General features: G+C 49.3%; 2 protein-coding genes across 2 annotated transcripts; both read right to left on the bottom strand.

Moving 5' to 3' along the window:
• Nucleotides 1-1,366: 1,366 nt before the first annotated feature.
• Nucleotides 1,367-5,690, bottom strand: slc35d1b (solute carrier family 35 member D1b). The gene is made up of 13 exons (XM_056597286.1): nucleotides 4,982-5,690; nucleotides 4,846-4,879; nucleotides 4,671-4,757; nucleotides 4,524-4,591; nucleotides 4,363-4,434; nucleotides 4,208-4,276; nucleotides 4,018-4,120; nucleotides 3,823-3,915; nucleotides 2,244-2,311; nucleotides 2,076-2,154; nucleotides 1,877-1,959; nucleotides 1,744-1,796; nucleotides 1,367-1,645 (listed from the first exon to the last, which is right to left on the bottom strand). The coding sequence occupies exons 1-13, from the start codon at nucleotides 5,167-5,169 to the stop codon at nucleotides 1,635-1,637; spliced, it is 1,008 nt and encodes a 335-aa protein (XP_056453261.1). The 5' UTR covers nucleotides 5,170-5,690; the 3' UTR covers nucleotides 1,367-1,634.
• Nucleotides 5,691-5,837: 147 nt separating this feature from the next.
• serbp1b (SERPINE1 mRNA binding protein 1b) lies at nucleotides 5,838-22,842 on the bottom strand. Its single transcript, XM_056596281.1, has 9 exons — nucleotides 22,490-22,842; nucleotides 19,241-19,457; nucleotides 16,856-16,996; nucleotides 14,377-14,445; nucleotides 13,840-13,914; nucleotides 13,191-13,368; nucleotides 12,425-12,490; nucleotides 10,173-10,370; nucleotides 5,838-8,226 (listed from the first exon to the last, which is right to left on the bottom strand). The coding sequence occupies exons 1-9, from the start codon at nucleotides 22,743-22,745 to the stop codon at nucleotides 8,167-8,169; spliced, it is 1,260 nt and encodes a 419-aa protein (XP_056452256.1). The 5' UTR covers nucleotides 22,746-22,842; the 3' UTR covers nucleotides 5,838-8,166.
• Between the last annotated feature and the right edge of the window lie 301 nt (nucleotides 22,843-23,143).

Genomic DNA, 23,143 nt, shown 5'->3' with positions numbered 1-23,143 from the left:
ACTGATAGAGAAGGCATTCACTGTCTCTAAAATGATGTTGACTGTTGTCTCTGTTTTTGTTTACTGGTCTTAAAAAATGTATTTGTTTTTTTTCCTCAAAATGACATGATTAAACACGCATATACCAAGGCCGACACTGAATGGAGCTATGTTGGTTATATTTAATAAATTTAGTATTGACATACATGGTCGTATGATTACTGTTTCGCTTTATTCTTTAACAATAGAGTATTATAAATATCTGACTGATCTTGACATATACCCCAGCAAAGGGATTCAATGTTTTAGGCATTTACTTTTCCGTAATCACTTGGTGGGGCATGATATTGTCGAGGCCCGAGGGTGATGACTAGTGGTGGCGAGATGATGCCTCATGAAACGTCAAAGCCTCGCAGCCAGATGAACCATCAAAGTGGTTCGACCTCGAAGCTTCAAAAGAGTACGCTAGGGACACCTAGTGGTGAATGAAATTATGATGAAAGAGAGTTTCCTGTGACGATGTGATGTTTGCTTCGTACAACATCAAAACGTTAAAGAATTAGTCATTTCAGTGATACGTGTGAGTTTGCCGTTCATAAATATCTCCCGAGCTCATGGTAGAGAACAAATAATTTGACAAAGGTTTTAAGTCATCCCGGGCAAAATAGATTGTCTTATAACTACAGTAGCCTACTAATAATTGTAATAGAACTGCATGATGACTGAGAACGAGTGTGATTAATTACATAGCCATAAAAGTGATCTTGGAACTGGGTAGGGTCTTCTTTTTGTAAAAATGTGCCAATTGTGAACCCATATCGCGGAACAGCCCGAGATGAAGCCTCGAACGTCACGCGCCACGTCATTTCGCCTATGTGATACGGAGCTTCGCTGGGGGAGGAGCCGAGGTACTCGACACACGCCCCGATGCCTCGACGCAAACCATAACATCACTAGTGATGACTATGGAGTTAGATTCATGCCAAAACCCCGCACACACGCAAAACGTGTTTTGCTCACGCATAACGATTCGTGAATGAATCTAACTCCATCGATGACACCTGGCCAAAGGTACTCCGAACGTCCACAACCGGAGCCTATACCTGGTAAGGCAACGTTGAGCAGCATGCCTACCCCTACCTGCTCAATGCCAATAGCTTTGGATAAGGTCTGCCAAAAACAACTCTTAACAACTCCACTTATTGGATATGATATATAATGCAGTACATTAAGCCTGTAACGTAACGTTAACATCGTAAGAGACGAGAAATTATATTTTGAGCGGTTTTCCTTTCTTCCGGTGGTCTATCGTCGTTCTTGTCTCGAACTTGCTAACAGCCAATCACAGCAAGTAGGTTCTCATAAGCGCTCAAGTAAGTTCACCTGGGTCACGCACTTCTGTATTTAGACCAACATGTGCTGTTATTTTTGTTGAGTCGGACTGCGAATCAGGAAAAACCGCAGTGAGGGGTTTGTATCTCTTGCCATTTATTCATGAATATAAAAGCTGTGGCCTAACGGCTTATAAAAACGACATGCTTATTTGCTATTCACTTCACATTTATCATTACCTGTACATTAAACATGTTGATATATTTATGAATTACAATTCAGTCGTGCTTTTTCTTCCATGGAGAACATTGTGCATCTTTGGTCTAGATATTTTCTGGGAAATACGAACAGCATATTTTAGAAACTTTAGAACTTGCAATTTACTACATTTTAATTTGACTGATGGCAGAAAAATAACCAAGTTTTTCTTACTTGATTGCTCCCGTGTGAAGATGATGTGAGAGTACACCAGGCTTCCAGCAATACTGGTAGGGAAAAGATGGTTGTTTTACATCTTCACAATGGCTACAAACATGGAGGCCGACCAATGAGAGCTGCTTCTTACCTAATGTGAAGGCCAATGAAGTTGGTCCAGGTGAATATGTAGTCTCCACCGACCGCCATACCAATGTATGTGACAAAGATGTTCTTAAGAGAGGGAGTGAAAAACATAAGTACTTTTTTTTCATAGTTTCATCGTTTTTTTCATAGTTTAATTTCATAGTTAAGGATTTCTGACTCATCCATTGTTAAAAATGACCTACTTTAATGCAGCCTACGATGGATGTAGTGAGGGCGGAGTTGAGCTGAGTGCAAAGCACCGTGGAGTACATCAAGATGAAACTGACGACATATAAAGTCGAGTTAGACTGTATATATGGCTAAATTAAAGATACCTCACAATTCATTTATCTTCTTAAATATGGTCTTACCCAAAAATACAGGAGAGGAGAAACTGTAGAACAAACATAGCATCGGACCATCCATCAAACTCCATAGCCTAAACAAGGAAGTCAACACGTTATTCCCCAAAGAAGTGTTGCAGATGAGGATATTAAAGGAGACATTATGGTGTTATCCCAACAAGTAAACATAGAAAACAGTTTTTGAAGCTAATAGCTGGAAATAGCTTTTAGGAAAACAAATCTCGCCACCGCTATTCTCCCGTTTCAGTCCCTTCAGAATGCCGTTTCTGGTGTCTGAAACTTTAATGCAAATGAGCTGCTGCCCATTGACCAATGAGCTGCTGCCCGTTGACCAATGAGCTGCTGCCCGTTGACCAATGAGCTGCTGCCCGTTGACCAATGAGCTGCTGCCCGTTGACCAATGAGCTGCTGCCCGTTGACCAATGAGCTGCTGCCCGTTGACCAATGAGCTGTCAGACTGAACAACAGCATGGAGGAGGAGGGATTGTTGCCGTCTGCGGACTCCTGGAGCTCTAGAACTATATAATATAATATAATATAGGTAAGGGATAATGCCCGACGAGGTGTCCATTGTCCGCTTATACCACGGTCACTTACCAACGGTGACCAAATTAAGACCATTAATTTATATCTTCATGCGTTTTACAATCCGAATATAAAGTTTTCCACAAAACATACATTTGTTTCCCTGGTTACGCCTGAGGGTCCGACTAATACCCGGAACCACCATTACACGCCCGTTGGGTTCTCATGCAACGGAAACGTTGTTCACTCCTCCAGTAATTAGGACGGACCATAGCTACGACTTTAGAACGGGAGGTAACGGGAGGTATTATAGTCCGCTGAGCTTTGTTTTGTTTCCCGTTGCTATGGTTACTACTATTTTAGAGACGATACGCCAGCTAGCGCATTAATTGAGAACGGTAAACAGACAATTTGACGGAACTACTTGTCCAGGTGTCCGTATATCAGGAGTTAATGCACACCCTGCATCCAATCAGAATCGAGTATTCCCGCAGACCGTGGTATAAGTATTTATATAATACATCTAATATCCCGGCCAAAGCTGCATGCGCCTCGGATGGTACCATGGATCATAAAGACTGCGCCTGACGTCCCTGGTACTTCCACAACAAGTAAAGAGTGGGGCTTGTCTCGGCCATGGTTACGAAGTATTGGGGAAAGGAACTTTGGCCCTGAGGCTGAAGTCCATATTGAACCGCGACATGGAGGAGAGGGGGATTGTCCTCCGGGAGCTGAGCTGTCGAGTCCCCCCCCCCCTGGAGATGCTCGTCCGCTCGCCCACACAATCTTAGCCATGCTCTGATGGAGGGGACTGGGGACGTTGGAGGTCATGTTCAGATGTCCCCCTTCCTACGTAGGAGGGGGCGCCGAAACTGACCCGCACGTTTGGTAACTGGCGGGGTACTTTCAGAAATGCATATCTCACTCAAAAGTCATGTACAGACTAATTTCAAAGTTTGTATGCGTGTGGGAGCACCAGAGACCCAAAACAACACCCCAATCCCAGGAAAAGTGTTGCTTTCATCATATGTCCCCTTTAACACCACATAAAAGAGCTTACCGTATGCAAGTCACCGGCAAAGAAAGCGTATGCCAATGTAGGGAAAATCATGATCAGTGCATTGTAGTAAAGTAGACCGTACTTCCCAAGCTCCTAATAAAAATAAAGAGTTTTTTATAAACAGGTCATTTTTAAAAGTGTACAATCAGACATGCAGGGTTAAATCCACCACTGTGTAAAATACAAACACGTTACCTTGGAGTCCAACTTCTGCTTCATGTAAACGCCACTAGCTGCCGAGAACAGATTGTTCAGCATAATGAACGTGTATCCCTGGAGATCAAAGGCTAGATCGGAGCTACAACAGAAGAACGAGATAGCACGTTGAGACAGGAGGAATAGCAGAGAGTGGCGACCGAGTTAATGAACCAGTTCCGGCTCTTACCTGGCTGCAACCAACGCTCCCAAGACCATGGTAAATACAGTCAACTTGACTGATCTGGAGTAAGTCTTTCTGTGTGAACAGGGAAGTTACAGTATTTAGTATGTAAATGTTTCCCTGCTCCATTGCATCTTGGTGTAAATGTGGACTACACCTACTTCAGTATAAGTCCCTCAAACACCATGGTGAGCAGAATAGCGAACCTCCTTAAGACCGTAAACATGGGCAGACTGTTGGGTAGCAAAACAACGCCATTGAATGAGAGCCTGGGGGATGAATTATAGAGATCAAAAGGGATTATTGAATGGCTACACCTTACTTTAATCGCTGTGTCCCAAACAGGCCTGATATCTGATTCCCAGCATAGAGAATAGGCATGGGGAACATCTGTAAAGGGGAGATAAAAGTTTAAACGCAGGATTCCCGCGTAAATCCACAATTAAACGACATGCCCCCGAAATATCACCTTGTTTGGTATGGTTGAGTCCATATCTGGGAATTTGATGACACCTAGCGCCTTTGCAGACCTGAGAACTACGATAGTGGCCAGCATCTGTACACGATATACAATAATCAATATTTGAGTAATTTATACGAAGACTCATATTTCCTGCGATCATGAACTGTAGGTTAAAGCTTACTTGGCCAATCCCTACACATGTTGATGACGGGAACCTGCAAAGAAAACAAACACGAATCATTCGTTGATATATCACATTCAGGTTGGTTAGTTATCGAGTGCCGGGGGCGACAAAGTTCAAACTGCTGGTCGCTTACCTGTAACTTGTGAGGACGCTTTTGTTCACCACGACAATAAGGAAAGAACTAATACCGTAGAACCCGGCAGCCAACAGCTTGAGGAGGACGTCTGCGTTGTCAGCGGGGACCGATTTGACAGCGGTTTGGGCTTTATTCGACAAGTTGGGCTCATCGTGCAGACGTCTGCGCGGCTGAAATTCAGCCATGACCACTGACGTCTGTCATATGACGCGCTGGGCGTGGTATGATAAAGAACGGTTTAGCCTACTTATTATAATTTGCGTGATTTAATTATAATTGTCATATCCAACTGTTTACTTCTGTCATGGTTAACCCATAGATTGTAATATACAAGTTATATTTATTATATGTTCATTGTTTACCAAAAAATCACATCCAGCACTGTTTACTTCCTGCATGGTTTACCCGCATTCTTTTTTAATATCCAACAGTTTGCTTATATGCATCCATGGTTTACCCTAGTTTCTCCGACAGTTAGTTTTCTGATGTAGAAGAAGGGAGCGTCTGTTTGATAACCGAGGTTGATGCTCAAAGGATTTAGTTCAGATTCAAAGTAAACAAAATACATTCGGTCAACTTTGACTACCAGATGAGACCCAATTCAACTCAGACAGGACGACGCTTAAACACATTAATATAGTATACTAAAAATAACTTTCAAATACCATTGTCCCCAGGGCCGTTGCAACAAGTCCTGGGCCCCTATACAAGAGGTACTGATGGCCCCCCCCTGCGCTGAATTGTTGACGTGGGGGGGGGGGGGGGGTGGAAGGAGCACTTGTTGACGGGGGGGGGGGGGGGGGGGGGGGGGGCTAGTACTATGGGCTGGTAGTTACTTTTTTTTTTTTTATTTATTATTATTTTATTGCCATGGGCCCCCCCTGGGCTGTGGGCCCCTAGAATCGTCATCACCTTTCACCCCTTTACGACGGCCCTGTTTGTCCCCATCTAGCTGGCTATACATATTTCCTCTATTACAGGTATGAAAGACTTGCTGTTACTAAGCTGCTCTTCCCTCAGTTATTAGGCCTACTCTAAAGAGGAAGCAATAAAAAGTCCAAGACACTTGTTTACAACTTTAAAATCACAGTATTGATTTCACACAACCCAACAGTTGTGGGCAGAATACATGGAACACAGCTAAAGCAATTTATTAGAACAGGGATGTTTGCTATCGTGGATCAGCGGGCCTACGAGGGCTGCTCCGAGCCGCCGGCATCTGCCTCGTACCAGGAAGGGTTTTCAAAGTGACGCAAATAAAGCTTTAAAATATATTTAGACTGGAACCCAGCCCTCCCCATCCTTACTCGATATGAGAAACAATCCCGCATTGACAAAGTACAACGCTTACCGGGAACAAAACGCAGATGCTGGCGGCGGGAAGCTCCGTTAACTTACATTACATTCTGCAGCGCGCGAGGCCCCACCACCTAAAGACCTTTCATTCAGACAAACTATGCAGTGGTGCTGTTGCAAGGATTACAAAATAATATATTTCAATAAAATAAAAACGGCAATATGTATATGCGAGGAAAAAAAACAAAACAATATTTTAGAGTACTGGTGCTGATGCAATCCAAGTGCTTCCGAGATCGACACATACCAATACTCCCAAGTGCAAGATATGAGCACATGGTCTACACCTACAATTTCTTACCTCAAAAAAACACAATATGTAGGTACTACATCTGGCAAGAAACATGCTGCGTAGACTTGCGGTCGTCGGTTTGAGAAAAAAGAGAGTTCACAGCAAAGAAGGAATACTTAAAAGTTGGACCTGTCAAATTCACAAATACACTTAAAGGCAGGCATTCGCTCACACTCGTCCCATCTCTCTCATACACACACACACACACAAAGTGAACATAAAAACTAAACAATGTTTGCTTACTGATCCTGTGGTACCTATTCATCAAACCACAGATGGGATGAAGCAGTGTTTTGGGCTCCGAGTGGCCCTAGTAAACCAGTCAACACATGATGAGTGGCCGGCAAAACGGAATATAGCCAACAAACAGACATTAGAAATTAAAAGCCTTGGAATTCCATTGTTTTTAGAACGTCCAACAACGCTATATGATTGGACGTACTTCGAGAGGTCAGCGTCAAAAGGGGTCAAAGTTAAAATGGTTTGAATGCTGCAGCGTCGAGGTGGAGAATCCGAGTTGTCCGCTGCCTTCGGTAGCGTCAACGCTAGGTGGCGCTTTGACGCTCAGCTCCAATGAACTACATTGGCAACGTCGACCCTGAAAGCTCATCACATGTTGACCGCTTTACGCACATGCACACGCACACGCACCCACACACACACCCACACACGCACACGAAAGAACGAGCGTAACAGGGTAGCAAAGTAACAAGTGCATAAAAATAAATAAAACAAATGAGGCATTTTACTTTCACTGCACAACACGCAGAAATAAAAATATCAAGCGGTATAAGGAATCCCTGGTCGCCAATCCTGAACATGTGCTTTCCAACAGGAGCGCTGGCCAGAGTGGGAAGAGTCACAATTCCATATAGTTTTATATTTTAAGCATAATTCACAAAACAAGTTCCTTCTTCTTTCTCTAATTGTAGTGTAGCTCTACAACAATCAGTGCGTTATAACTGGAATAAAACAATACACCCTACCCTTTACGACCGTATCGCCTCAAGAGAACCTTTTGGAGTTTGGAGGTCACAAGAAAAGCAGACTCAGAGGTCAGACGAGACGCAGACAAAACGAAAAACCTAAAATATGCGTTAAGTCAAGCAGCAGGGGAAAGAACCAAAGGAAAGAAATGTCGATGAAGTATGCATAATTCTGAAAAACAAAAACGGAAAACACTGTCTGAGAACACTCTGCTTTCATGTCTTTGAATACAAAACGTCGACCAATAATTAGCTTCAGTGTAACAAGAGGTCCTTTTTTCTGTGTCGTGGTTTGTTTGTTATATTTCCCTTCGTTTGGTTCTCCTTTTAAAACAGGCAGAATGTCAGTCTCCAGGGGGGCTGTGGTTATTATGGGATGGCAGTCTTTTTCATCATTAAAATCTGTTGTTGGTTGGTTGGTTGGTTGGGCGGTATCTTTTTCAGTTTTTTTCTTATATACTTGAAGTTGTGGTAAGCATGCACGCCGCGTCCCCCCCCCGACAAAAGGTTTGATGGGTGGGCTGGTGGTGGTGGGGGGGTGGGGGGACTTAGGCCAGTGCTGGGAAGGCTTCGGGGTCGTCTACGTTGGGGACGGACACACCGCTGGGCTGGAAGGAGATGAAGAGAAGGACACCGGTCAGGAGTACTGAACACACGCCAGGACGCAGAACAACACCCACCGCTCTGGGGCAATACGGCTGAAGTTAGGAGTACTGAACACACGCCAGGACGCAGAACAACACCCACAGCTCTGGGGCAATACGGCTGAAGTTAGGAGTACTGAACACACGCCAGGACGCAGAACAACACCCACAGCTCTGGGGCAATACGGCTGAAGTTAGGGAAGTAATCCTTAAGCTGCGTTCACAACAAAAGACACATTAGTCGCCCGTTCGCGTTGTCACACAAGTTTTTTCGCGAGACAAATCATAATTCGTCGCTGTGCACGTTTTATCAGTCGAATTTGTCGCGCGACATCTTTTGCCCGCCAACGGAGCTTCATGCCAATTCATTGTCAACCACGGCCCAGATAACCACCGTAGCATGTCTCTACCTGGTGTGGAAGAGGGAGGGACGTCGCAGAACCCGACGCAGTCGGTCCATAATATCGTAATGACCACGGAAGAGGCAGTGAATGAAGTATTGATCAGACAGTGATTTATTAGAAACCACCGCTAATGAACTGTTGGAACACACAAGACCGATAACCATAGTAACGCCTGTAAACAAACCCCTCGAAGCCCAATCCCTACGCGCTACGGCTATCCGGAGGCTCACACAGCTTTGGGCTGTGATATTATATATTATATACTATTATATATAGAGCTCCGGGAGTCGCAAACGGCAACAATCCCTTTCTGCTCCATGCTGCGGTTCACCCCGGACTGCACTGCAGGGAACGGTTGGCCGGTTGAACGCTGATGTTATGGTAGAAATTAACCTTACATTCTATGTTAAACCATGATTATTATTAGGCCTACATATCATATATATACTTTAATAGTGGAAAAGAGCTGATCACCTTTAACCTAGATGTTATGTGCACCAGTGAGTGGGTCCAGGACATTCTCACCTGATGGGCCATGTGGCACATCAGTCCAGCCTACTCCCATTTTGATGTACTCTCCGAAGACAATGCTTACATTCACACGTGTGCATCATCTCTGTTTGTATAAGGATAATATATGTTCTAAGGTCACATTGGGATCCAGAAGACATGAGAATATGCTGACATCCACACAGTATGACCCAGAAAAACATCAATATTTGATGAAAGTCCAACTTTGTATTGTGTAAAGGATTGGGGATATAAGGAGCTGTCTGGGATTCATTCAGTAGTGTGTATTTGCGGATACCATTCGGCTTTGTTGTCTCTCGTTTGCGGGTGGCAATAAACTCTCCATCTAGACTTGACCTGGACTCTCCGATTCCTCTGTGCTTATAGCTAGTTGAAGTGAATTAGATAAGTTGTTATTAGAAATCCCACCACAATGTTACCTTACGTCACTCAGTGGCCACGCTGAACGCTGATTGGCTGTCATCACGCGAATGTCACGGCAAAGTTCAAATATTTCAACTCAAGTGAAAGTGTCGCGCTGCAAATCAAATCTTGTCACAGGTTTTTCTAGCAAAATATTTGCCCGATTCACACCCTTTCGCGTTTGGTGTGAACGCACCTTAAGGAGTCCGAATAGAACTTTGACATAAAAGGGCGCTAAATGTTTAGTTCTCTTCGGTGGCCCCAATGGCTTAAAAGAAAAGCACGTCCATTGAAGAGTGTTCCTGCTGCCGTACATCCACTGAAGTATCCCGCCATTATGTGAATGCATGGCCTGAATGTGGCACCCAGTTTGTAACATTCATACCACTGAGCCAGGGCTGTCCTCAGGGGGCCAACGCGGGCTCCATCACCATCGCGTTACCTCATTCGCAGCGAGAATGACAGAAGAACAACCGCCACCGCTCCCGGCCTCCCCGCGTCATCACAAGCTGACAACATCTCCGGCTTCAATTTAGACACCAACACAGACAAGCACGCCGTCTCCATAGCTACCTTCTCTGGTCTTCCTCCGCCACGCGCCGGCCGGGCGCCCCCCCGGTCGCCCCGCCCCCCTCGGCCCCCACGGGCCCCGCCGCGCCCGCGCCCGGGGCGTCCCAGGTCTCCAAAGTTGATCTCCAGCTGCGAGGTGATGTCGTTGGCCGGCTTGCGGAAGTGGTGGTCTGCGGCTTCATCAGTGGCGCTCAAGGTGGCCTGGGGGGGAGGGGGTGAGGAAGAGGAGGAAGAGGAGGAAGAGGAGGACGATGTGAGGGGGGGGGGGGGTGAGGAAGAGGAGGAAGAGGAGGAGGAAGAGGAGGACGATGTGAGGGGGGGGGGGGGGGGGGGTGAGGAAGAGGAGGAAGAGGAGGACGATGTGAGGGGGGGGGGGGGGGGGTGAGGAAGAGGAGGAGGACGAGGAGGACGATGGGAGGGGGGGGGGGGGGGGGAGGAGGAGGAAGAGGAGGACGATGGGAGTGGGGGGGGGGGGGGTGAGGAGGAGGAAGAGGAGGACGATGGGAGGGGGGGGGAGGGGGGGGGGGGTGAGGAGGAGGAAGAGGAGGACGATGGGAGGGGGGGGGGGGTGAGGAGGAGGAAGAGGAGGAGGACGATGTGAGGGGGGGGGGGGGGTGAGGAGGAGGAGGAAGAGGAGGACGATGGGAGGGGGGGGGGGGGGTGAGGAGGAGGAAGAGGAGGAGGACGATGGGAGTGGGGGGGGGGGGGGTGAGGAGGAGGAAGAGGAGGACGATGGGAGGGGGGGGGGGGGGGGTGAGGAGGAGGAAGAGGAGGACGATGGGAGGGGGGGGGGGGTGAGGAGGAGGAAGAGGAGGAGGACGATGTGAGGGGGGGGGGGGGTGAGGAGGAGGAGGAAGAGGAGGACGATGGGAGCGGGGGGGGGGGGTGAGGAGGAGGAAGAGGAGGACGATGTGAGGGGGGGGGGGGTGAGGAGGAGGAAGAGGAGGACGATGGGAGCGGGGGGGGGGGGGGTGAGGAGGAGGAAGAGGAGGACGATGGGAGTGGGGGGGGGGGGGGGGGGGTGAGGAGGAGGAAGAGGAGGACGATGGGAGGGGGGGGGGTGAGGAGGAGGAAGAGGAGGACGATGGGAGTGGGGGAGGGGGGTGAGGAGGAGGAAGAGGAGGACGATGGGAGGGGGGGGGAGGGGGGGGGGGGGTGAGGAGGAGGAAGAGGAGGACGATGTGAGGGGGGGGGGTGAGGAGGAGGAAGAGGAGGACGATGGGAGTGGGGGGGGGGGTGAGGAGGAGGAGGAGGAAGATGGGAGGGGGGGGGGGAGGAGGAAGAGGAGGACGATGGGAGCGGGGGGGGGGGGGGGGGGAGGAGGAAGAGGAGGACGATGGGAGCGGGGGGGGGGGGGGTGAGGAGGAGGAAGAGGAGGACGATGGGAGCGGGGGGGGGGGGGAGGAGGAAGAGGAGGACGATGGGAGTGGGGGGGGGGGGGTGAGGAGGAGGAAGAGGAGGACGATGGGAGCGGGGGGGGGGGGGGGAGGAGGAAGAGGAGGACGATGTGAGCGGGGGGGGGGGGGTGAGGAGGAGGAAGAGGAGGACGATGGGAGCGGGGGGGGGGGGGTGAGGAGGAGGAAGAGGAGGACGATGGGAGGGGGGGGGGGGGGGGGATGAGGAGGAGGAAGAGGAGGACGATGTGAGGGGGGGGGGGGGGGGGAGGAGGAGGAGGAAGAGGAGGACGATGTGAGGGGGGGGGGGGGGGGGGGAGGAGGAGGAGGAAGAGGAGGACGATGGGAGGGGGGGGGTTAGGGAGGGTCATACGGAAACAGTTGAGGAGACCGGCTGGTACCAGAACAATGAAGCGTCTCCCCTTCAGTACGACGTCCCTTCAGTTCTTTCAGTATTGGGTCAGCTGTCTCACTGTGATCTCTGCCTTTCAGTAGTCCTGAAGGAAGCCGCATTATCCCTGCTCACAGCTCGACAGCTCCAAGTATATGGATGTTTTTTGTTCCAGTTCATTATGGAACACACACGCACACACACACACACACACACACACACACACACACACACACACACACGCACGCACGCACACACACGCACACACACACACACACACTTCTACTGGCTACTTATCAGGCAAGCCAGCACATTTGAAAAAACACCAACTTTTCCGTCATTTTTGCCAAATGTTATAGACAAAAATGTTTGGTTTAATTGTTTATACGAAAATATATACATAGATATATTAAATGTCAAAGACAAATGAGTAGCAGGTCCGATTGCAGATACATGAGGGAGAGGTTCACCTTTTGAAACACTGGCTGTGGTTCCGTTTCGGTCTCCGGGACATCGATCAAAGCCCCGACCGGCCTCTGAAACCCACATCAGAACGAAGAACTCAGAGAGCAGTAGTCTGTGAAAACTAGGCAGCAATACTGAAGGTTGTTCAAGGCAACATTTAGTTAAATTCCCAGAGGGGTCTATGGCACTAAATCATGTTTATATGCACTCTAGTAAGAGACTCATGCGCAGAAATAAAGACAAACAGAAAACCTAACTAATTTTTATACCAAATAGGGAAATCTAATAAAAAATGTAACTAACACTTGCCAAATAATTAAAGATTTGCTTGGATAAAAACAAAGAGTCTACAATGCGCCTGTGACGTGCTCCAGGACTCACTGGCTGTCCCTAACCCCTAACCCTAACCCTAACCCTAACCCTAGCTCCAGGACTCACTGGCTGTCCCTAACCCTAACCCTAACCCTAACCCTAGCTCCAGGACTCACTGGCTGTCCCTAACCCCTAACCCTAACCCTAGCTCCAGGACTCACTGGCTGTCCCTAACCCCTAACCCTAACCCTAACCCTAACCCTAACCCTAGCTCCAGGACTCACTGGCTGTCCCTAACCCTAACCCTAACCCTAACCCTAACCCTAGCTCCAGGACTCACTGGCTGTCCCTAACCCTAACCCTAACCCTAACCCTAACCCTAGCTCCAGGACTCACTGGCTGTCCCTAACCCCTAACCCTAACCCTAACCCTAACCCTAACCCTAGCTCCAGGACTCACGTCTTCGCTCTTGGACTTGTGCAGCACGTAGCCCTTCTTCCACTGGCTGTCCGCGCCCTCGTTGGGCTTGCGGATGTTGAACTCCACCTTGGCGCGCTCCTTGTCCTGCATGGCCTTCCACTCGTCCAGGGTCATCTCCTTGGGGCCTTCATCCTTCACCTCCTCCACCTCGTTCTCCCTGAGGGGACAACGACAGGTCAACGGGGTCGACCCGACGGGCCCTACGATTAATCACATTCTGCGATCTCCAAACTAAAATAATCTAATACAAACTATACATTTTTATTTTTTGCTGGAGACATGATTTTAGATGTTATTTGATTTTTTTTTTCAAATAACAAAATGTTCAAATCAAAACACACACACACACACACACATCGATGATGACGATGATGGAAAGGAGAGAAGTGCTGAATAATCATGATGTTCTCAAACTCGAAAATAATCGTTTGAATAATCGTAATTTAAATATTGACCAAAATTATCGTGATTAGGATTTTTTCAATAGTCGAGCTGCCCCAGACGCAGCTAGGCTGACCGCCGCCCAACGACCCGGACTGGAGTCCACGTCGAAGGAAGCCAGCGGGCAGCGGAAACTGACGAAGATGATGACGACGATGATGATGACGATGATGGAAAGGTCACTCACTTGTTCTCAGAGTCGGCCGCAGGGTGTTCCTCTCCCTCGGGGTGAGGGTTAGGGGCCGGCGTCTGTTCAGCCTCGCTGTGCACACACACACACACACACACACACACACACACACACACACACACACACACACACACACACACACACACACACACACACACACACACACACACACACACACACTGTCAGCACACCAGCTACTGCTGCCTGGACTTTCTTTCAGTGAGGTTTGTGAACATTATGCTAATTACAATTTGCACATCGGAAAGAAAACACAAACCTCAACTATTCATTGGCTGCTTGGCCACCAATCACATAAAGCGGACTGTCGACCCCTGAGTGTGTGTCTTCCTGCTGGCGTCCTTCACAGTTCCCTATCCCCGACTTAACTGCTTTAAAATTCACTACAAGTCGAGGATAACTCGACTAAAATATAATACTAATTTAACGTTTTCTAACATTATCAATGTCACACTAATGCAAGGCCTTTCCCATCAAACCACGCGGTCTGCGGGTCGGTGCGCCCCCTGGACTCACGTTGCTTCCTCCTTGGTGCTGGCCCAGGTGTTGGGACCCGCCCCGCTACGCTTCTCCTCCGTCTTCTGACTGCAGAGACACATGAGCACAAAGGTGAGTAACCAGGCAGCTGAACGTCCATCCTGTCCACGGGTGACAGCTGTTGGGCACGGCCTGATTGGCTCTCGGAGACACTGGACACTGTGCTGAAGTCATTTAAAGCACCGCAGTGTCACCACGAGGTGTCACCACGGTGTCACCACCAAGTGTCACCACCAGGTGTCACCAACAGGTGTCACCACCAGGTGTCAACACCAGGTGTCACCACCAGGTGTCACCACCAGGTGTCAACACCAGGTGTCACCAACAGGTGTCACCACCAGGTGTCACCACCAGGTGTCACCACCAGGTGTCACCACCAGGTGTCACCACCTGGTGTCACCACCAGGTGTCACCACCACGGTGTCACCACCACGGTGTCACCACCAGGTGTCACTACCACGGTGTCACCACCAGGTGTCACTACCACGGTGTCACCACCAGGAGTCACCACCAGGTGTCACCAACAGGTGTCACCACCACGGTGTCACCACCACGGTGCCACCGCGGTGTCACCACCACGGTGTCACCGCGGTGTCACCACCAGGTGTCACCACCAGGTGTCACCACCAGGTGTCACTACCACGGTGTCACCACCAGGAGTCACCACCAGGTGTCACCAACAGGTGTCACCACCACGGTGTCACCACCAGGTGTCACCAACAGGTGTCACCAACAGGTGTCACCAACAGGTGTGATGCTGGTTAGCCGCTACAAGTCCTTTCACAATCGACCTTAAAGTGCCATCCCAGGTGGGAGTGTCTAACCCTAACCCTATTTATTGGTGGACAGATCAGCCGAGTCGTTGGTACGGTCCGCATGGTGGCTGGGGGGGTTATTAAACACAATGGACTGGTCCAACCCGGGCATAATCACGTTATAACCACCACCTTAAGTGAGTTTCACAGTGAGTCCAATTAGAAAAGCATAATACATTTTTATTGAAAAGTGCAAAACCACCACACAGCATAATCTGCATGTGCTTTAAAATTAAACCATAATAAATAGGACAAAACACGCAGCCAGCTAATAAGATATCCAAACTAAAGCAGCCACAATAATACCATCATCGCTAAAGGATGTTTGAAGACTTTGGATAATTAAACAGCAAGGACATAGTGTCCCAGCCCTCTCCTGGTCCCAGCCCTCTCCTGGTCCCAGCCCTCTCCTGGTCCCAGCCCTCTCCTGGTCCCAGCCCTCTCCTGGTCCCGTCCCTCTCCTGGTCCCGTCCCGCCCCTCTCCTGGTCCCAGCCCTCTCCTGGTCCCCGCCCTCTCCTGGTCCCAGCCCTCTCCTGGTCCCAGCCCTCTCCTAGTCCCGTCCCGCCCCTCTCCTGGTCCCAGCCCTCTCCTGGTCCCAGCCCTCTCCTGGTCCCAGCCCTCTCCTGGTCCCAGCCCTCTCCTGGTCCCAGCCCTCTCCTGGTCCCAGCCCTCTCCTGGTCCCAGCCCTCTCCTGGTCCCCGCCCTCTCCTGGTCCCAGCCCTCTCCTGGTCCCCGCCCTCTCCTGGTCCCAGCCCTCTCCTGGTCCCAGCCCTCTCCTGGTCCCGTCCCTCTCCTGGTCCCAGCCCTCTCCTGGTCCCAGCCCTCTCCTGGTCCCCGCCCTCTCCTGGTCCCAGCCCTCTCCTGGTCCCAGCCCTCTCCTGGTCCCCGCCCTCTCCTGGTCCCAGCCCTCCCCTGGTCCCAGCCCTCTCCTGGTCCCGTCCCGCCCCTCTCCTGGTCCCGTCCAGCCCCTCCTGGTCCCGTCCAGCCCCTCTCCTGGTCCCAGCCCTCTCCTGGTCCCAGCCCTCTCCTGGTCCCAGCCCTCTCCTGGTCCCAGCCCCTCCTGGTCCCAGCCCTCTCCTGGTCCCAGCCCTCTCCTGGTCCCAGCCCTCTCCTGGTCCCAGCCCTCTCCTGGTCCCGTCCCGCCCCTCTCCTGGTCTCTCCTGGTCCCGTCCCGCCCCTCAGTGCCCCAGTAGGAACGCTCTCCTCTGGAGCTTAGAGCATCTGACAGACGCTCCGGGGACCTTTCCTTCTCCGGGACCTTTCCGACCGATATCCATTTGATACCCTCGGCTGATAGCGATATCTTTCATATAATATTGAAGTAGATACTTAATGATGAGTGGTGTTTTTGCATGTTAACACAGCCGCACTAGCATCATTTGGCAACATTTTGGCTGATGTGTCTCCCTAATACATGCACCGGCTCCACAAATGATAATAAACAGCAATCACAAATCAAATCCTTAAAGATTGCTCCCCTGATTAAATGAGACTGAAAAACTTTCCGGTTTGCTTTGAAAATAATTTCACGGAATTTACAAAAGTGTGGTTTCACTCAAGTCTAACAAAGCCCGACTGGATACCAACACACACTGCAGAAGGGTGGGTGATGGAAGGTGGCACTGTAGCGTTTAAAACTCACGATTTGTCATTGCCGCTGTGTCTGTCGAAGTCACGTTTTCCACGAGAGTCAAAGCCCTCCCCTCTGCCCAAGCCACGCCCTCTTCCGCCACGCCCACCACGTCCTCCGCCACGCCCCCTTTGGGGGCGGTCCCCGGGAGGCCTGATGAACATAAACATATATAATAAACATATATATAATCTAATAAACATATATATAATATAATAAACATATGTTTAATATAATAAACATATATATAATATAATAAACATATATATAATATAATAAACATATATATAATATAATAAATAGGGCCCGACCGATTCATCGGCCTGCCGATTTAATCGGCCGATTATAGCCTTTTTGAAAATAATCGGCATCGGCCAAAAAGACGCAGATTACAACCGATTTTTTTTTTTTTAAATGTTATTGCGCTTAGTATCCTGCAGATTGCGCTCCTACTCGCCTTGCTAACTAACAACTTTAGCTGGAGTAAAAAAGAGGAGATTGAATTTTACCGTACCTGAAAGCACCTGAAAGCACGCTCGCACAGGCAGCTGCGCGCTCACCTCACCAATGTACACAAAACGCGTTGTTTGAGCATGTTGTGCCTGTTTTTCTTTAGGTCCCAGGCCATGTTAATTTGTTATACTGTAGACTCTAACGGTGAGACCATACTGCTCAGCACGCACGTGTTAGTCACTGCTCACGAGCGCAGCACATTGGGAGTTAGTTATTTATTTTACATTTTACATTACACTCATTTTTTACTGTAAATGTATTCTAAAACACTCAAAGGTTCTGCATTCAATTCACATATTCGTCAAAAGTGTTTAAAGTATATTTAAGGTATCAAAAACTACGTTTTATATATATTTTTTTTTTTTTTTTTTTTTTTTTTTAATCGGCCGATTAAATCGTAATCGTAATTTTTCTCTGAAAATAATCGGCATCGGCATCGGCACTCAAAAATCAATATCGGTCGGGCCCTAATAATAAACATATATATAATATAATAAACATATATATAATATAATAAACATATGATATAATAAACACAGATTACAAAATAACGTGTACGCAGGCTCGGCAGTCATTTACACATGACCTCTGAATAACTAAACATACATTAAGAATCATAGAAAACACAATCCTATGATCATGTTGTTGCTCCTCTTGTGGAAACAAACCAAACTATTGGGACACAAATAAAGATCCATAAAAAGAAAATACAGATATATTATATTCCAACTTCTACAACATCTCTCTGGCTTATAGCCAAGGCCCCAGTCGCTGGGCGCCTAGAGAGCGTGAGGAGGACCTGGCTGATAGCCAAGGCCCCAGTCCCTGGGCGCCTAGAGAGCGTGAGGAGGACCTGGCTGATAGCCAAGGCCCCAGTCGCCTAGAGAGCGTGAGGAGGACCCGGCTGATAGACAAGGCCCCAGTCCCTGGGCGCCTAGAGAGCGTGAGGAGGACCTGGCTGATAGCCAAGGCCCCAGTCCCTGGGCGCCTAGAGAGCGTGAGGAGGACCTGGCTGATAGCCAAGGCCCCAGTCGCCTAGAGAGCGTGAGGAGGACCCGGCTGATAGCCAAGGCCCCAGTCCCTGGGCGCCTAGAGAGCGTGAGGAGGACCCGGCTGATAGCCAAGGCCCCAGTGGCTGGGCGCCTAGAGAGCGTGAGGAGGACCTGGCTGATAGCCAAGGCCCCAGTGGCTGGGCGCCTAGAGAGCGTGAGGAGGACCTGGCTGATAGCCAAGGCCCCAGTCGCTGGGCGCCTAGAGAGCGTGAGGAGGACCCGGCTGATAGCCAAGGCCCCAGTCGCCTAGAGAGCGTGAGGAGGACCTGGCTGATAGCCAAGGCCCCAGTCGCTGGGCGCCTAGAGAGCGTGAGGAGGACCTGGCTGATAGCCAAGGCCCCAGTCGCTGGGCGCCTAGAGAGCGTGAGGAGGACCCGGCTGATAGCCAAGGCCCCAGTCGCTGGGCGCCTAGAGAGCGTGAGGAGGACCCGGCTGATAGCCAAGGCCCCAGTCGCTGGGCCCCTAGAGAGCGTGAGGAGGACCCGGCTGATAGCCAAGGCCCCAGTCGCTGGGCGCCTAGAGAGCGTGAGGAGGACCCGGCTGATAGCCAAGGCCCCAGTCGCTGGGCGCCTAGAGAGCGTGAGGAGGACCCGGCTGATAGCCAAGGCCCCAGTCGCTGGGCGCCTAGAGAGCGTGAGGAGGACCTGGCTGATAGCCAAGGCCCCAGTCGCTGGGCGCCTAGAGAGCGTGAGGAGGACCTGGCTGATAGCCCCAGTCGCTGGGCGCCTAGAGAGCGTGAGGAGGACCTGGCTGATAGCCAAGGCCCCAGTCGCTGGGCGCCTAGAGAGCCTGAGGAGGACCTGGCTGATAGCCTACACCTATGGCCACTCACCTGTCAGTTGAGGATTCTCCTCCACCGCCCCCGCCCCCCCCGCCCCCACCCCCGCCCCCCCCGCCCCCCTCGGGCTTCTCCTCGGTGGGTTTGTCGAAGCGGCGCTCCCGTGGGGGTCTCCGGTCCGGCCTCCGGTCCCCCTCCCGCCTCCCCTCGCCCTGATGGGGGGGGGCCGGCTGCCCCTGCTGGTCCGGCCGGCGGCCCACCCGCCTGATGCCTGACACACAAACAACAACATAAACAACAACAACAACAACAGTGCTGAGAGGAGGCTGATGCCTGACACACAAACAACAACATCAACAACAACAACAACAGTCCTGAGAGGAGGCTGATGCCTGACACACAAACAACAACATCAACAACAACAACAACAACAGTCCTGAGAGGAGGCTGTTGCCTGACACACAAACAACAACATCAACAACAACAACAACAACAACAACAGTGCTGAGAGGAGGCTGATGCCTGACACACAAACAACAACATCAACAACAACAACAACAGTCCTGAGAGGAGGCTGATGCCTGACACACAAACAACAACATCAACAACAACAACAACAACAGTCCTGTGGGGTGTTCCACAAAGCCGGTTTTATCACATAACCGGGTAAGTTAACCCAGGGTTTGCGCCGCGGTAACCCTAGGTTTTCCGTTCCAAAAGGATCACGGTATGTTAGTTGCTATAGAATATGCTCTGAATCAAACCTGGTCGGACCAGGTTTTGCGCAGGTTAAGTTTGAAACATAACCCGGTTGTGGGTATTTCAACCGGCGTTCACCGCAGATTTCATGTGTTCACATTAGCTTGCCCTTTTTTTGAGAGAACTGCTGATATCGGAACGCAAATTATACGTGCAATCCACCGGGAGCGCTTGATAAGACCACGGCTCGACATCTTGGCATATCGGATGACTTTTTGCTGGAGTGGAGTGATCTAGATTCTCGCGCAAATCTTTAATATATTTAAATAGCCTTACATAGCCAACACTACCAATCGAGGACCTGGCCTCAGTTCACTCCAGACTATTTTTTGCAAATGTTAGTTTTATCTAGGCTATAATGCTGGAGATGCTGAGCACATCACAGTCGTTTCAGATGACCCATCCAAGATTTGTATCGGCCTCCTATCATACAAAGAGCAATATTGTCTGAGTACTATGCCGAGAGGCATTTACAACATAAAGTATAAAATAGTCCTAACGGACTTGCATCCACTGGAGAATGTTCGATCGTAGCCGGCGGCTCCATTACAAGCACTGATCCATCTTGATCTGTGAAGTTGATGAATTGTCACTTTTAGGTTTTCTACCCAGTTACCAAAAACCGTGCGCTGTGGCAAGCACACGGTTTGCATGTGTTACTTCGAAGGCAAAAAAAATCTAAAATACAAGAAAACACAAAAACCTACATTCAACCAGTGTGGGGTATGGCCCATGACTCTCTGAGGTGGTAGGTACCTCCAGGTACCGCCTCCATGCCAGGGCGCCCTGAATTTATGTTTATTAACAGCTCCTCCACCGGGGTCAAGACAATTTGAGGGGCAGATCCAGTCTGCCGACTGTCGGCCTTTTCACGATTGGCTTAAAAAAATGGCTTATTTAAATGTATACCAATACGATGGTGGGAAAAGCTTACCAGTTTGTATGTTTTTTATACTTCATTTTTATACTTGATCCTCTGACCGCTTGGAAGCAATCGGAGTACATTGTTTTAGAAGAAAGGGGTTATGTGGTAGGATCTTTAAGAATGCTTAACTGGGATATTTATATATTCATGGCTCAAATATTAAGGATCATGCTTTTGACGTGTAACTAACGCATTTACGCGGTCAGCGATCCGCTGCCAGGCTTTGGTTCTCCGGGTTCCAGAGGTTTTAGCGTTCCCTTTTCTTGTGATAATGTCCTTCTCCTCGTCATAGCTCTCCAGGAGAACCTGGAGTTCCATTTCATTGAAATAAGCGGCCCGTTTCGCCATATCGATCAGGGTTTCCATGATCCATACATCACGTCTTTTTAAGTTTGGCGTGGACGCGCACAACCCCAAACAACAACATCAACAACAACAACAACAACAGTCCTGAGAGGAGGCTGATGCCTGACACACAAACAATAACATCAACAACAACAACAACAGTCCTGAAAGGAGGCTGATGCCTGACACACAAACAACAACAACATCAACAGCAACAACAGCAGCAGTCCTGAGAGGAGGCTGCCAGTGACCAGCGACAGAGTCCTGTTTGTTTACCCCCAGTGGTCCAGTGCAGCTCTACCTGCTAGAGCTGGCTCAACACGCCGGGTTAGAGGGTCAACACCGTGCAAACAATGCAAACCATAAACGTCCAATAATAGCCTTATGCGCCCTATTGTTTACATTATTGAAATAAGGGTTAACGCTCACCAAATCACATTAATAACTAAGTAAAAAACACATTAATAACATGTGATACTTATTAAACATTAATAATGGTTATTTATATTTCTTTATTTTTTTCCCATATTTATGAGGATATTCCTGTCGATATCAATTGTATTTCTAAAGGTAACCAAAGCAACAACCACGGCAACTATTTCTGAACCATCCAAGACGCTTACGTAAACATTTTCTGAATTGATGGTGTGTGCATCCTCCGGGTCAGGCGCCACATATCACAACACCCTGCTAATTGGCACCAATCGCCATCGACCAAATAATCACAATCTTTCTTTCACAACCCGTTTGCTCGCTGCCAGTTAATGTTTAGGTCAGGATAGGGTTGCAGCGGACAAGGTCACGCAAACCAATATTCGCGATACCCGACGGTAGCCTCCACTAGAGTATCATCAGCAGCTGGTCCAGCTTGTTCTGGTGACCTATCTTTGGAGCTTCCTGCTGCTGCCGATGTGCGTAACATACAAACAAATAGGACATGAAGGCATAACGGACCATGTCAATGCTGCTGGACTGTAGCCTGTTTCTGCGACGCACAAGAAGCCTTTAGTCGGCAGCATCTATGCAACTCAACTAAGATGATTATAATGCGTGTAGTGTCTGTCTGCAGAGACTGTGTGGCTGTGGTTGTCTTCTATAAATGGACACCTCAAAACAGAACAGGGTCCATGTTATCCCCGTGCTCAGCATCACTACAGCGGACACCCAGCAGCGGCGTTCATCCAACACCTGCAAAGGACCGCTTATTTACGAAAACAACAATAATAGACAGGGGATAACGGGGGGTGGATGCACGCCACGGACACACAGCCTACCATCTTTCTTCAGTGGTACCGGAGCCTGCGACTCATCCTTTTTGTCCAAAAGCGGGTTCTTTCTGTCTTTTTGCGACTCTTTCTTCGGCAGCTTGGCTGCCTGCGCTGCGGTCTTGGTGGACCCAGCTGCGGCCGCTTCCTTCTTCTTGTTCTCGGCGGCTTTTAGGATCTCGAACGGGTCGGATTCGTCATCCAATAACTGGTCGAACCGGTTGGTCACCACGCAGCCAAAGCCTTCTTGCAAGTGTCCGGGCATGATGACGCCCCTTCAGCGGGATTTACCTCCGATTCTGCGAGGCTTGGTGCGAGCAATTCGCTTGTAACTGCCACAAGATGGCTGGGAGAGCTCACCCTTCTCTTCCGGCGGGAGGAATATCCGGGACACTCTGTACCGTCACTATACTGAGCTACATAATGCATAATGCCTTTACAATACATCCTTAATAACTTCGTACACAGCATGGGGTATAGACATGTCATTACTCATTTCAATGGAATGGAACGCATGACAGATGTTTTTATTGTGTTTCATTAGACTAGGGAGATGTGGGCTTTTGTCATTGTAATATTTGCTTCAAACTGCAATAGCCTACTAAACCATCTGTTACCTCTATCATTTTTAAGTAATTAAAGTTATGTACAGAAAACTGTTAC

Source organism: Gadus chalcogrammus, chromosome 8 (genome assembly GCF_026213295.1).
Source record: "Gadus chalcogrammus isolate NIFS_2021 chromosome 8, NIFS_Gcha_1.0, whole genome shotgun sequence".
Taxonomy (NCBI): domain Eukaryota; kingdom Metazoa; phylum Chordata; class Actinopteri; order Gadiformes; family Gadidae; genus Gadus; species Gadus chalcogrammus.
This window is presented reverse-complemented; position numbering and strand designations above follow the sequence as displayed.